General features: G+C 38.7%; 1 protein-coding gene across 1 annotated transcript in view; it reads right to left on the reverse strand.

Moving 5' to 3' along the window:
• Positions 1-388: 388 nt before the first annotated feature.
• Positions 389-14,472, reverse strand: part of GMPS (guanine monophosphate synthase) — a 31,360-nt gene continuing 17,276 nt past the window's right edge. The window contains exons 9-16 of the mRNA XM_075098631.1: positions 14,175-14,348; positions 12,450-12,555; positions 11,305-11,420; positions 10,193-10,318; positions 8,974-9,089; positions 7,098-7,228; positions 5,326-5,498; positions 389-3,737 (exon numbers count right to left, since the gene is read on the reverse strand). Coding sequence (XP_074954732.1) covers positions 3,636-3,737; positions 5,326-5,498; positions 7,098-7,228; positions 8,974-9,089; positions 10,193-10,318; positions 11,305-11,420; positions 12,450-12,555; positions 14,175-14,348 — 1,044 coding nt within the window. The 3' untranslated portion in view covers positions 389-3,635. The remainder of the gene's footprint in view (positions 3,738-5,325; positions 5,499-7,097; positions 7,229-8,973; positions 9,090-10,192; positions 10,319-11,304; positions 11,421-12,449; positions 12,556-14,174; positions 14,349-14,472) is intronic.

Consider the following 14,472-nt stretch of genomic DNA (forward strand, 5'->3'; position numbering starts at 1 on the left):
CCCCAAGGGACAGCAGCAGCCTGCCCTGGTCTTGCGTGGACATCACCACTTCAGGTTAATTAACAGGGCTGCTAGAACACAGCCCTAGAAGAGGCTCCATACGCATTCCTAGGAAGCAGTTACATTTGCTATAGCATATCACAGTACAAAAGCACTCATCAGGCAAGTACCACACAGCACCAGTACAAGTACCACTGCGGTGGGGTGTCCTGTCCTGTGACATGGCAAGGGACAGCCATGCCCCGGCAGGGGCATCTCCTTACCCCAGGATGGTCTGCAGCCAGAAAGCATGACTGCCACAAACCAGCTTTTTCAACCCCAAATGGACAGTCCATTTATAATGTAGTTTTCTACATATAAGCCCTAAAAAGAGTAAGTCACACCCATGTTCAAACATAATATTTTTATTTGTGGATAAAAATTAAGGCTCACAGTACTTTATCATTTCACAAGCAGAAAAATGTTAAAAATCGAGAATGACGGGGAATGCCCCCAATACAAATTCCTCTAACTGCTGACATGTTTTACTGAAGACTCGAGGTGAACAATTGTACAGGGCAGCTACAGTTATTAGTTTGTAAACTAGGTGCTAAATATATATAGATTTATTTTTTTTAAGAAATGTGAACAGAGTATTATGTTTCTCTCCACTTCTGGCTGTCTGATACACATGGAGTCCATAAAAACACTCAAGAACTGCTGGGGTAACACCAACCTTCCTAAGAACAACCCACCACGTCTACAACGCATGGCACAGGCGTCAAACAGGGGGAAGAGAGCTAAAGATCACAAATTTCATTTTGGTAAGACATTTTGATTATAGTGCAACAGTTTATGCCTAAAATTTTCAATATTCAACTTTCTGGCTTAAAAAAACCACCACAAACCCCAAACCAAAGTATGTTCCTAAAAAGCACAGGGACTGCTGTCAAGCTCCGTTTCATTACACACATGAAAGCAACCCAGGTGATCCAAAGAAGGTAGAAGTGTATGTCAAACTTCAGTATACACATAGAATACAGGTATACATCATGCCTATAGTTAAGATGCAACTCAAAGGACTTCCAAGTGCGCAACATAGACAGAAATCATTTACTCACTACAAGGATGCTGCAGGTCTGTGGTCCAGAGGTACAACAGTTACTTTACCCCCAAACCAATGGGCATCACCATCACCAGGCCAAGTGTTCTTGTGAGTTACATCATAACTATGGGACTATTTACTGCAGATTTATTTACATGGAGACCAAGTGTCTCAGTCAAAACTGAGAAAGGTTTGGGTTTAAGAGGTGCTCTAAATTCTTTGCATTACTTTTTAGTAATTACCATATTCTTTTCATTCAGTACTTTTTAATAATTCTTATATTCTTGGCATTACTTTTTAGTAATGCCTTCTGTTTTGCCTGTTTGCTGTCAAGGTAACACAGACTGGTGGCAGCAGCAGCAAGAGCAAGCCTACTTACAATGAGCAACAACTGCTATAGCATTAAAAGGCTGAAGGATTTCTGCATCGCACCAAATAGATTCATTTCTTGTCACTGCACCCTTTACATCTGAGATACCCCCACAGTAATGAAAACTATCCTCAGCTTTTTCTGACAAAAAGTTAAAATGTACTCTAAGGCCATAATTTCATTAGGGAGCTTTCTTCTGAGATAATACAAAGAAAATGTATGTGTTTTCAACAGAACCCATGCTGTAATAGATTCTGCCACAGCAAACACCGATTTCCTGTGGTTTTGGCCAACAGCTCTTACAGGTCACAGTCAGTGATAAAAGAACATTTGTACTAACGGTATTTCACTTACATCACAAAAAGCTCATCCAAAGGGCTCAAATTGCTTATGATGGATGTGGGTGAGAAGTACTACCCCTATTTTATAAAGGGGGCAACTAAGATATCGATTAAGATCAATGTGCTCAGGCTACAGGACCTGCCAGGGGCTGGGCTGCGAGGGGAAGGCAGTTTTCTGGGCCCCTGGTCTACTGCTCTCCTGTACGCCTGTGTCCCCAAAGGGTTTTGAAGAGCAGAGGGCTGTAGCCACCACTCAGTGACACAGGCAAAAGAGTATATTAACGCATTAGCCATCTCCTATAAGCAGAAATTCAACTAAATTTTCATAATGTGTAGGCAGTAAATGTAAGAACAACAGGACAATGTGTGCAATCAAAAGAATATAGAACAAACACTTTAAACCATTACTCCAGTTCACAAATCTATGCAAGTGGAAATATACAGCCATGAAATACTCCAGGCTACTGAACATTTTAAAACAAGTGTTTCACCCCCATAATACTATGGTAATCTTGCAGCTGAATGAAATGCAACTGCTTAAATTAAAAAAAAAACGTAATGGTGATGAGCCTGGATACACGGTTACGGTTCCATTGGTGGAGGTACCTGGCAGGCACCCAGCAAGCTGCTCAGGTCAGAATTTAACTGTTACTTCCACAGACAGCAACTGCAGGACACACTCAAAATTCTCAGGTGGATGGAAACAGCTTTGCCTCAATACATCAGAAAAGCACAGGTGTCCAGAGTAACCATCTCTCAAATTATTGCTTACTTAACTACATAAACAGCAGAATACAAATGACAGAAGGGATCTATATGGATTGGGTAAGTCACCTCTGATACCATGACTCCACACTAATGACTATAATGATCTTGAAGATCAAGCTAAGTACAATACATACAAAAAAAATTCCTGTAAAAGCAAATGCATAGCAAATAAACTGTCATCAAGTATAATGAAACCACACCGGCAGCAGGCTGCGAAGGGACTGTTGCGCAAGAGTCTGAGGACAGAAACAGGATTCGCAGATCCAGTAGCTCTGGTGCAACAGCTTTCCAAACCTCACTCCCACTTTTATGCTTCTGTCAGAGTCCCCAGAAGGACACAAAGATACTTCACTGCCTGGAATTTGACATACGCATACATGCAGTAAGTGTATACTAAAGATTAGCCTGTGTATACACATCTGTTACCAACACGCACACCTACCGAGCAATGCAAGAGGGAGCAAGTACAGAAAGACAGACAGGTCATTTCATAATATTTTAGCATTACTCTCTTGGAGCTCAACATTATTGCCATGGGCTAATACGTCAAACAATATAGAACAAGCTTAACAGTATACAACAGATACACAGTAATTCCACAACTCAACGGTACCCACTACTCCATTTGGCAAAATATTTATTCATAATAAATCCGTTCAAAAGCAGTTGGTCACAAATAATTAATTTTACGTTTTTAGGCTGTAACAACGCTTTTGGTAGAAGTAAATAAACTGCCTAGTTTTTACACAGTGTACAAAACCAAAGAGACATTGAAATGACAGTTAACAATAAAACACATGAAAACAGGAGGAATCAGTAAGACAAAGGCAAAAGCAATAGGAATCTGTCTGCGCACCGGCAATGCTGCCATGATTATTTACCCGTACAAATCCTCAGCCCCACTTAGTTATTATCCCCAGCACAGCTCTTAACTGCAGGTTTATGCTCCAGGAGAGGAATCTGATGCGATGTAGCAGCTCCAGTCACTCCTTCACAGTACTGCATGTCAACACTGGGAATGGTTTCTGATATGATTTAGACTGCACACAGTACTTTAATAGAAAAAAGTTAATTATTCCCACTCTGTTGTTCCTGGTGGCTTTGATGTCAAGTCATACATCACCCGAGAAATGCCAGGAATCTTCTTTATCTCTGCCACCATTTTTAACACAACCTATTGTGGAGAAAAAAAAAAAAAAGGAGAACTTTGTACACACTAATTTTGTTATACACGAGAGAAAGAGCCTATAACTATTCGCATATTACCACCAATTAAGAAATTAAATCAACATAAAGAAAACCTCTAGCTTCATGATATCTGCAGTTACATTCGGAACTTGCAGATTTTTGGCACTGATAGTAAACCAGGGTGTCAACTGCAATAAATTCCCCTCAACGCAGCAGCTCTTCATTTTTTGAAACTATTTCCTGAGAGTTCAGCAGGAACATGTGCTGTTGTGTCAGCCACTGTCAGACTTCTCTCAGACCATGATCTCCAGCTGAACCATCAAACACAAAGCAACAGCCCAAGTGAAACCCCTTTCAAACAAAAAGGGAGCTCTAAAGGTTAAAAAAATAAGAGAAAAACCAAACCAGGAAGCAGCATCTAAAGGAAAGATTTTCCATTGAGAGTTATTCTCCACAGTTCACAATCAATTCGTGTTAGCAAAAGTATTCTAATCAAGAATGCGCTGATCCTTAGAAGTACAGCTTCCTTAAAAATCCCATGGTTCGTAACAGTGCCACTTACATGACATACTGGTTTACAGTACAAGCATAAATTAAAGAATGTTGCTCTCCGTGAGAAACAGACAATTTTAATCAAATATTATTATTTTCCCGATAAATACAGACATTTTGCACAACCTCTACTATTTTGTTACCACATTACTACCTAGTCTTAAAGTGACCATTTAACATTTTGAAGAATATGGAGGGGTTTTGTTTGGTTGTGGGTTTTGTGGTGTTTGGTTGTTCTGTTTGTTTGTGGGTTTTGTGGGCTTTGTTTTTGTTTTTTTGTTTTTTTTTTAAACCACAAACTTCAAGGTCAAATGAATCCTCATTTTACATAATGGAAGAGTTTATACGGTAACTTACCTTGAAGCATTTCTTTTTAAATGAATAGGCTGCCTTAAAGCAGAAGACTTCAGTTACATACCATTACTAAACAATGCCTATATGCTTTTGAAGTATGTTTTTAAAAAAAAGAAGTCAATCCTGTTCTTTGTCTAAACTGCATTCCCAGAGAGACAAAGTACTTGAAACTGGAAATGGATAAAGTTTCCCAGAAAAAATATGCCTGAACTTGACTCCTAAATCCTTTTAGTGACCTAAGTAGAAAACAGCACACAGACATTAAACACCAGGTTCCAGCAAAATCAGATGTGGCAATCAAGGGCAGTTCTGTAAGTCAGGACATTGCCAATTACTAATGCAAAAAAAACCATTTCAAAATCCCAGGGATTGTTGGGGTATTGGGTTTTTTTTTTTTAATTGATGGTATTTTGGCTCAACTCTGCTGAAAAGCCTGTAAGTTTTCACACTCATCTTCCAGCTTCTCATTTTGTTACAGTTTTTTTTTTTTCCCCTGAAACACCACCATATTCTTCCTAATGAATACTATGAAAGAAAAAGAATTGCAACAAAATCAATTGCAACAAAATCAAAGTCAAGGCAAGCAATCAAGAGAGAGGGAAGAAAGTGAAAATGAGTCATCTACAATACTAGCTCATGTTGAAAAGAAACTTGAAAACCTGTATTACCTCTTCTGGAACCTCATTACCAGGAGTTGCTGCAATACCAGTCATAAAATCACTTGTAATAAAAGTTCGAATAACCACAGATCTTTGACAGGAAGGTTGTTTCTGTAGGGGGTCCCGATCAAAATGCAACGGTGTCAGTATTATTGGCATCTGGCTAATTTTTCCAGCATAACCTGCAGAAATATATCAGTATAAAGTGCTTTAATTTGGTTTAAAGACACAAAGACGATAGAATTTTTACAGAATTTCCCACATGTACTTCGAACTATACACTAGGAGCTACATTTATGTCTTCTGGGATCTTGTAACTGCTACCACACCTCAGAAGACCACACTCATCATACAATTATGTAATTAGTGATACATACACTAAAACTACTCAAATTGCCACTTGAAATAATCTTCAGCGTTTGCAGACATGCAGAACAAAACCAGATAATCTCCATTATCCTGTAATTCACTGTGAATGCAATTTAAGATCTACTTCCCTTCCCACATAACATAACCATGGGGTTTTATCTATCCCCATATCAAGCCCAATAAAGAGCCATTCACAAGTATCTCTGTCTTTGATGTACTTGAAGGAAAGCTCTTAACTGTCTCTGCTGCTGGTGGTTGATGGGTAACTTCAGACAATCATCTCCCACCTTTTTTTATATCTCCTCTGAAACCTAATACACAGACGCCCCTATTTCACTGTTTAAATGATCTAAAAGTTTGAGATTCAGGTGCGTGGCAGCCTGCAGAGCCCATCTAACACTGATGCAGCCTCTCACGCTCTGCTTGCACCGGCCTGAACTTGTTGGTACAAGGTACTCCTTCACTAAGTAACTCAAGTCTTATTTTTGGGAGCAATTCATTCACACCAACTGTCACCAGAAGTTAGCAAGACATATACAGTTTTACAAACACAATTGACAGTGTTATCCTCAGCCTTTTGAGGCTATTTTTGTACAAATTATGGTAAGACAGCCTTGCAAACAGAATATGTAGTTTTAAAGAGATAGCCTTTGTAATTTGATTTATACAAAATACAGGCAAGTCTGATGAACTGCTTCCCACACATATCACATCTTCAAATGCAATTAAGTAAAAAACCAAAACAAACACTGAACCTCAGAACTACTGTATTCCCAGACTTTCCCCGTTCACCGTATCACAGGGTACTGAATGCTCCATGCGTATTAAGGGTTTGGAGCATTACCATCTGCTAGCCTGAAGTGGTTGGGTTTATAAATACAGCTTTTATTTTATGTTAAGAAATATGAGATCACCACAGGTAGTGGGCATCATCACCATTAGAAACTTAGTGTTTGGGCCCCCTTCTTTCCACAAAAAAACCCCATGATTTACAAACGATGTCAAATTTCTTTACAGAGTTTATTTACTTCAGCTAAATGCTGATGACTGACATCAAAGAAAAGTAATTTGGTTGACTCTCAGCTGGCTAACGGTATTTTTTGCAGAAGTATGCACTGCAGTGAAGCACCCCATCTCAGAGCTTCATGAGTTGCCAGAGGCAAGCCTTAGTCTCCGAAAATCCCCTAAAATTAATTCTGCTAGCAGAAAGGTTAGCAATTCCTGTCTTTTAGCTATCAGATTCTACAAATTTCAGAAAAGGCTCTTGCCTGTCATCCCATTAATTTATGACTTCTGTGGAGATATTCAAGAAGCCTGTAGATTTTCACAGGACCACAAGAACTATAACCAGTTATGGTTTGCATGGATCTTGAAACAGGCGTTTAATCCATGGGACAAGGCGAAGTACCTACCAGACTCCCTGAGGATATTGTGAGCCTCAAAATCAGCTTGACGTAAAGTGCTGAGGACTCCTGTTGTCAGGAAAGTGGGGGTGACATCTGTAGGAGGTTCTTTGACTGGTGGACCGAACACGTACACAACTCTGAACAGAATGGTAAAAAACACATTTTGCATACATGGAATAAAACAGATTGCCTAAAGACTTCATCTTTAGTAATGCAGTAAGAAAATAAAATTAGGAAAAAAGCGTAACACTTGATTTTGCTCCCTAGCTGCTACCTAGAGCTTAACGTAACTTCATGCATATATTCTATAAACATGACAGGCACACTAGCTTTAGAAGTCAAACGTACTAATTTGGTTTGCTACAGACTAACAATAGCCCCAATATTACTTATTCAAGACACTAATCCTTTGAAAAAAAAAAACAGAAGTACTAACACAGTGGTATCACAAAGGGTGTATTTTTGATTTTACTTTGATGTCAAGTTAAAGCTGAAGATCAAAGTTAAGATTATTCTAAGAAAGCTACTTAATAAGTGCTTACAATTTCCATCTTCTCTCCTAATAGGAAACCACAAAAAAACACCACTAAATAATAAACCTTATGGATAACAAATAGCTGTGTTTTCAGCATGGGGCACTAACGCTCCAATTCATAGATCTACATAGCTACGTTTGCAATAAAATATCTTCTGAATTCAGACCAATCACATCAGCTTCATTTTTAAATCTCACTCATTATGTTCTGTATGTTGCAGAACAAAAAGTATAATATTGTCTGACAGGCCTTATACAAGGATTTACTACAACATATTCACACAAGTTATTTGAGTTTGTAGATACAAACCAAGAATACTTGTCTAAAATCCAAAGCAGAAAAATATGCAAGCTTTCCATTCTGTATTTTTGTTTGTAATATAAATTCTCTAAGCATAGCTGGGCAGAAAACCAACTATTTCAGTGCACTCCTGGAACTGCCAGCTTCAGTGTCCCTATAAACATCAGTGAAAGATTCTGAAAACATACCCTGGTACAGCAGAACTCCCAGAGATGTGGTATATTTAGTAGAGTAGCATTAAATCCAAAAGAGCTTAGAGAAGACAGAAATGCTGTAAATCCAGCACATACTTTGAAATTGCACACGCAATCCTGATTTTATACCACCTTTTATATACACCTTTTGTTTCCTCTGCGCTTAGTTTAAAGAAATATCTCATGCTTCAAGATCTCACCTTGAAGAACTATACTCCTTTCAGTAGGAGTCACTTATGTGACAAAATTAAGTTTTGCTATCAGCAATTATAAGCAGTGTCGTCAGAAAGTCTACAGCCAGGCAAGGAGGATATGCATTCTCCAGAAATGATTTAATATCTGAGCAACTTCAGTTGCTAGGAAACTTATGGAATCAAGTAGCTAGAAAAATGCATATTCACAAAAGAATATTCACATATTCATATGTCAAACATATTCACAGAGCTCAATTAAGATTAAACTGCCCAGCTTTAGAGCTTTCCTATGTGCCATTAGAACTGACAGTCCCATCTAAATTCCCTTTTTGACACAAAGCAAAGCAAAACACTGCATGACACCACAACTCACCAGCAGACTTGGAATCTTTCAAAAATGATTTCACGTAAGTTACATTAAATGTAGTCTAATCAAGAGCTTAAGAAAATGAGGAGGTAGACTATCAATTTCTTTTTCAAGCTAGTAATTCCAGAAATAAACCAATGTTTTAATTTATTGTGTATTTGTAACCTCTGTAAGATACACCTGTCCAACATATAAAAAAATTCTACCATGGATTAAACAGAAGAATGCTTGTGCATGCTAAACTTCCATATATAAAGTACAACATTAGAAATAAAAATTCAAAATACTTACCTGTTTATGTTGTGGCACATGCGTGGTATGAGCCTGGCAAGAAACATAAGAGACTCCCAGTGTGGAGCATCTTTACTAGAGATCCCACAAACATAGCTATATGAACGACAGTCACCCTATAAATTAAAAAAAAAAAACCTGAACATCAATTTTGCTGCCAAAATAGTTCACAGTACTTTCTCGTTCATCCTGTATGTTACAGGACCATATTTCGTGCCAACGTTTAGCAGATGCTAAGCTAAGCTAGTGAAATCAGTACATGGAGAGAACCAAGTGAGTGAGAAAACACAGAGTAAGAGAACAGACCTCTCGTGAGCTAACAACAGCGTATGAAAGGAAAGATTCATATAAGGTGACCAGAGCATGGGGATTGGCATTTTCATGACATCATCTGTGGAAGGCCTGTGACAAAGTAAAGAAATCTGCTGATGACACTGCTATTTAAAACAGTAATAAAAGCTGCCTGCAAAGAGTTACAGAAGCGACGCACAAGATTAAGCGGCTGATAGTAAGAGATGTAATTCAATACTGATAGCGCAAAGAAAGGTACTTTACAGCTATGACTATTCAGTAAAGAAAACTTCCAAGTTATGGCACGTGATTCCATGAGAATGCCAGCTCAGCATTTGTATTTGGTTTGAGTTCCTGTAACCAAATTACAGCCCACAAAAATTCACATGGCATTAGCAAAAGAGTGAAGGGAAAGAAAACACTATGCCACTGCACAGATTCAGGTGATCCCGTATCCCGAATAGCCTGCACTGCTCTAGTTCCTTTCCTCTCAGGGATAAGGATATAGTACAACTTGAAAAAGTAGAGGAAAGGGCAACAAGCGTCTTCAAATGCAGGAAGCAGGGTTTTTTTTGACCAACTTAGTCTAGGACTCCTGAGCCTTAAAGGGGGCAACAGGATTACAGCAGGGGTCTACGAGACTGAAGTCATGAAGAAACTGCCTATAAATGACCAGCATTATTCAACCTTAATGATATCCTCAAATACAATACCTGGCATTTACTCAAGAGTCTATTCAGATATCTTGACACCTTTGCACTACACCAGCACTGACAAATGACAATAACATAGGTATCAGCCATTTGAAGTTTATGTTCTTGACTCAAGCTCTTTATTTTCAAATCTTAAAGCAGCAATTATTATGCTTCACTGCAGCCTGCCACACTGCCAGGAAGCAGCTTTCAGAACATCCCTCAAATCCATTTACCTGCACTCCCACAGTTTTGATTGGTAACAAGAAGGCATTCAGTGAATGTAGGCTTGTAATCTGCATCAGCTTCTCCTGGTCTTCTTCAGTTGTACAAGCTTTGACCCTTTGTAGCAAAGTATGTGGCTGTGCAACAGTGCAGAAAAATAAATTTTAATTAAATAAAGTCCCCAAGCACTCAAACAGAACTTACACAGTACAAATAAAATTATTATTTAAGCAGCAGTTTGCTTAAATTTAGTCTACATTTACTCCTTGGAACTATTTAAAAAATACCTTTCATTTAAGAACTAAATTTTAGCAAAAGCAATTTTGTTTTATTAGACTGTATGTATTTTAAGCTGAGGCTATCCAAGGCCACAGATGAAGCTCTTTTCCTATGCTCCTTCTCTCTTTCACAAAACTATACTTTTTTGTTGTTTATTTCAGATACGCAACAAAAAAATATCCTGTCACTCTACGCTACAATTTAATATGCTTTAAAGGAAAAGCAGATGTAAATACTCGCACTTCAGTATTTATCAAGAGAAGTTTTAGAAGCTGTGTTGAACTTATGCCTTAGAGCAGGCCTCTGCTAACAACTTTTCACCCCCCTGCAGTTTAGTTCAGGTGAGTAATCAAAGATCATAACAGTGAAGATATTGAGAACTTAAACATGACTGATTAAAAACTGCAGGTTTTTGTTCAGGACATCTGGCAAGCACTAGTTTCTCTTTCTGCACTCTCATTTAGACATTCAGTGATTTTGAGGGCAAGCAAATCTAGAAAGTTACAATTATTTCAGGGAGGGAAAAATCTTTTCCTGATACTATGTGATTTGAAGTACCTCCAGAAATCTCAACTGCACGAACTTCAACTGAAAATTTATTTACTATTTGAAAGGTATATACGCTTCAATTTTTCAGAAATTGTTCAACACTTGCACCAGTTATGGCACTAGAAATTCTACTGTACTCTACGGAACAGCTTCAAGTGAATTGCACTGGAATGCATTATTCTTTAAGGAGCACAGACAAGTAGTTTTAAACTTTTAGCAGCTTAAACCGCATTGCGGGCCACTACAGAAGGATCATACTGCTTTTATGCATATTAGAATTTAGCAACTTCGTTACCTTCTTAACACTGGCAGAAAAATCTGCAACTATTTTCAAAATGTTGTTTGTTTCAGGAAAGTCTTTGCACACATAAGGCTCTTCAGCACATATCACTCTGATTGCTAGACCAGGACCTGAAATGCAAAGTAGAAAAAACATTATACTAAATAACATGAAGCTGACTTCTATCTAAAAGCGTGACAGCATCTGGAAGAGCAGGTCAATCGTTGAGTACAGTGTGCTTTGTGATTGTACCTATACTTCAGTTGTCTTAACACCCTACAAGACAAAAAATACACGAGCAGTTTATTCTGGAACAATATTTCCGTTTGGCACATTTAGGCATTATTTACCTACACCTTAAATTGGCTGGTTGTGCAAAGTGATGAAGTTTGGTGGATGGCAAGCAAAGGGAACAGGAAGTTCCTTGTGCCCTTTGCTAGGCAGCTGGGATGAAAGAGATGGTTATAACATACACTTGAGTCTCCACTGATTTTAAACACCCCGATGGCTATTTGACCTTTTAGCTACTTAATACAAAAGCATGTGTAATTTGCTGGGAGTGTCTGAAGAAAGCTTCTTGCATTTCACGTGATGCTTGTGCATTAGCACAACAGCTTATGCCCTCTGCCAGTGACTACTACACACCCTGCAGGACAATTTTAACACACATGGACAGAAAAATATAACTCCCTTAAAAGGATGTGGGCTTTGCTATATTACGGACTTAGATGTTTTCTGGTGGAAATCTGTTGTTTTCCACACAATCATTTTCAAAACAGCAAATGCCCCTTAGTAAGGCAGGCAGGCACAGGCTGCTATTTCAAGTAAGATACATTTGACAGCTCAGGCAGCATTCAGCGGCACTTCATTGAGAATTCTTGCTTTGGCTTATATATCTAAAAAGAAACAAACACAGCTAGAAGCAAACTCAATTACACAACTTTTTCTTTAATCGTTATACATAATAAAGGTGCTCTCTAACGTTCTTTTCCTGAAAAAAGATTCTGCTTAAGTAGAAACTAATAAATCTGTAATTTTTTTCCTTTTTAGAGGTAACTTCTATGCTCCAACATAAATTTATTCTACAGGTTAAGCATATGCTAAACAATACTGATCTGATCCACAGCCCTTCATTAAGTAGCACAGACCAACTCTCATACCTGGGAAGGGATGCCTCGAAACCAGCTCTTCAGGAAGACCAAGTTCTCTCCCTAGCACTCGCACTTCATCTTTGTGAAAGTCTTTCAGTGGTTCTATTACTTTACCCTTAAAAAAAGAAAAAGCAATTTACACTCCAGCTTACATATTCCAACGTAAAGCCTCAAATGTTTAGGTTATGGCAGTCGAATTGGCCTGCTTTTCACAGCATCCACTTCCAACACTTGCATAAACACTGGAAAGAAAAGTACATGTGAATGTGGGCTTTGTAAAATCAATTACAGGACAGAGGCTACAACAAGGCAGTTTAAGTTCGTTCCAAAACTATTAATGGCTCAATCAGTGTAGATACAGCTGTAGGTCAAGCCTGCTCTGACAGTCTTCAGAAATTCAGACTTCTCTTCCCTAGATGTTCAAACCAATCCAAAAGCCTTGAAAATACTTTGTACAGTATTAGAAGTTTGGGTCAGTAATGGTTACTTTCTCTGCTATGGTCGGGCACTTACTAATAACTGAGCACCTTCCAACAGGCTTATTATGTGATGTCTCGTGTTGATTCTTTCTTATTTTATAATACACCTGGAGAACTTAGCATTCTAATGTCAGAAAAGACAAAACAGGGCAGTGTCCTACATTTGCTTTATATGCTAATAGGTAAGAGCTCTGCATGAGACAGGTGGTCAAAATGCTTTTCTGGGCTTTGGGCTAAACAGACCAATTGGGAGTGCAATCAAAGGGACAGGACTTGAGCTGCTTATCATCAGACAGTTCAACCTCCTGTGTTCATATCATCTTCAACCTCCTGGTCATCAACCATCGATCAGTCCACAGATGTCCATGTTGGGCCACGTCAGAAAGATTTGTGGGTTCTTAAATTGACAACTGGCAAACAGATTGTGTGCCACCAGCATACTGCTGGCAGGTAGCCCATCAGGTTACTACTGATGTGATGCATAAGCTGCATAAGAACACAAAGAACTCATCCCTGTAGGTATGTGAAGGAACTACCCCTAGATTTCAATACATTTAAAATTTATTATTCTCATGCTCTCTCAAGAGAGGGGATAATACTGTGTTTGCAGTGGCGAACGTTATTAGAGGTTCAAGAAAAGGATAATTTTGGCCCTCTCTGTCAACAGAAGGCGATTATCTTTTCACTAAAGCACTCTCACCGCTCTTGCCTGGATCCATAATGTGCCAGGTCAGGACTACTGGTACCTAAAGGTTACCCACGGACTAGCATTCAGAACAAGATACAACAGAAGGAATAAGTGACCCATTACATCGTGAATTCCAGCTGAACCAGAATAAAGTTGTCTGAGAAGCCTTAACCTGCCCTGCTAAAGGTATTTGGTATTGCTTTGCCTCCTTACTAGGATGCAGGTTTGTTTTGAGGGTTAAAAAGCAAAAGAGAGGAAACAGCTTTCAGCTTGCTGTTGAAAACACCATGGTTCACACTAAATGAATCCATGTTCAACCTGTTGACATCTTCCTCAGTATTCAATGCTGGACAACACTCAGTTGTGACTATTTTGGGAATGTAGCAACTAGAAGAGTGTGTAATAAATTGCAAAATATTACAACAGAATCCAGAGGGCATCATCAGAAGAGGGTCCCATCAACATGGGACTGTTATACTGGCAAAACACAGTTGTTGTTCATTTCTGATGTTCAGCTCCACATGTGTGAAATACAGCACATACACCAGTATCCTCACTTCCATTTACCTCTTCTCTTAACTTTCGAATCAGCTCTGTGTCATTATGATGAGTTTTGATGACTTCAGCTTTGCCACTTGCAACAAGGGAAGCACTTTCAATGAGATCAGGTCTGAGGGTACCCTGAGCAAGAAAAACCTCTTCAGGTTTCAGATTCATTTCTCCAATGACTTCATTGGCAATCTGTAAGATGGAGACAAAGAAAAGTGTTCTGATCTACTTTTTGGTTGTCAAAGGTCTAGAGGATGATAATGGATTGCCCAACAAATGCAGGTGACCTGCAAAAGCACAAACAAACAGGAAGACT

The sequence above is a fragment of the Phalacrocorax aristotelis genome, chromosome 7, assembly GCF_949628215.1.
Source record: "Phalacrocorax aristotelis chromosome 7, bGulAri2.1, whole genome shotgun sequence".
NCBI lineage: Eukaryota > Metazoa > Chordata > Aves > Suliformes > Phalacrocoracidae > Phalacrocorax > Phalacrocorax aristotelis.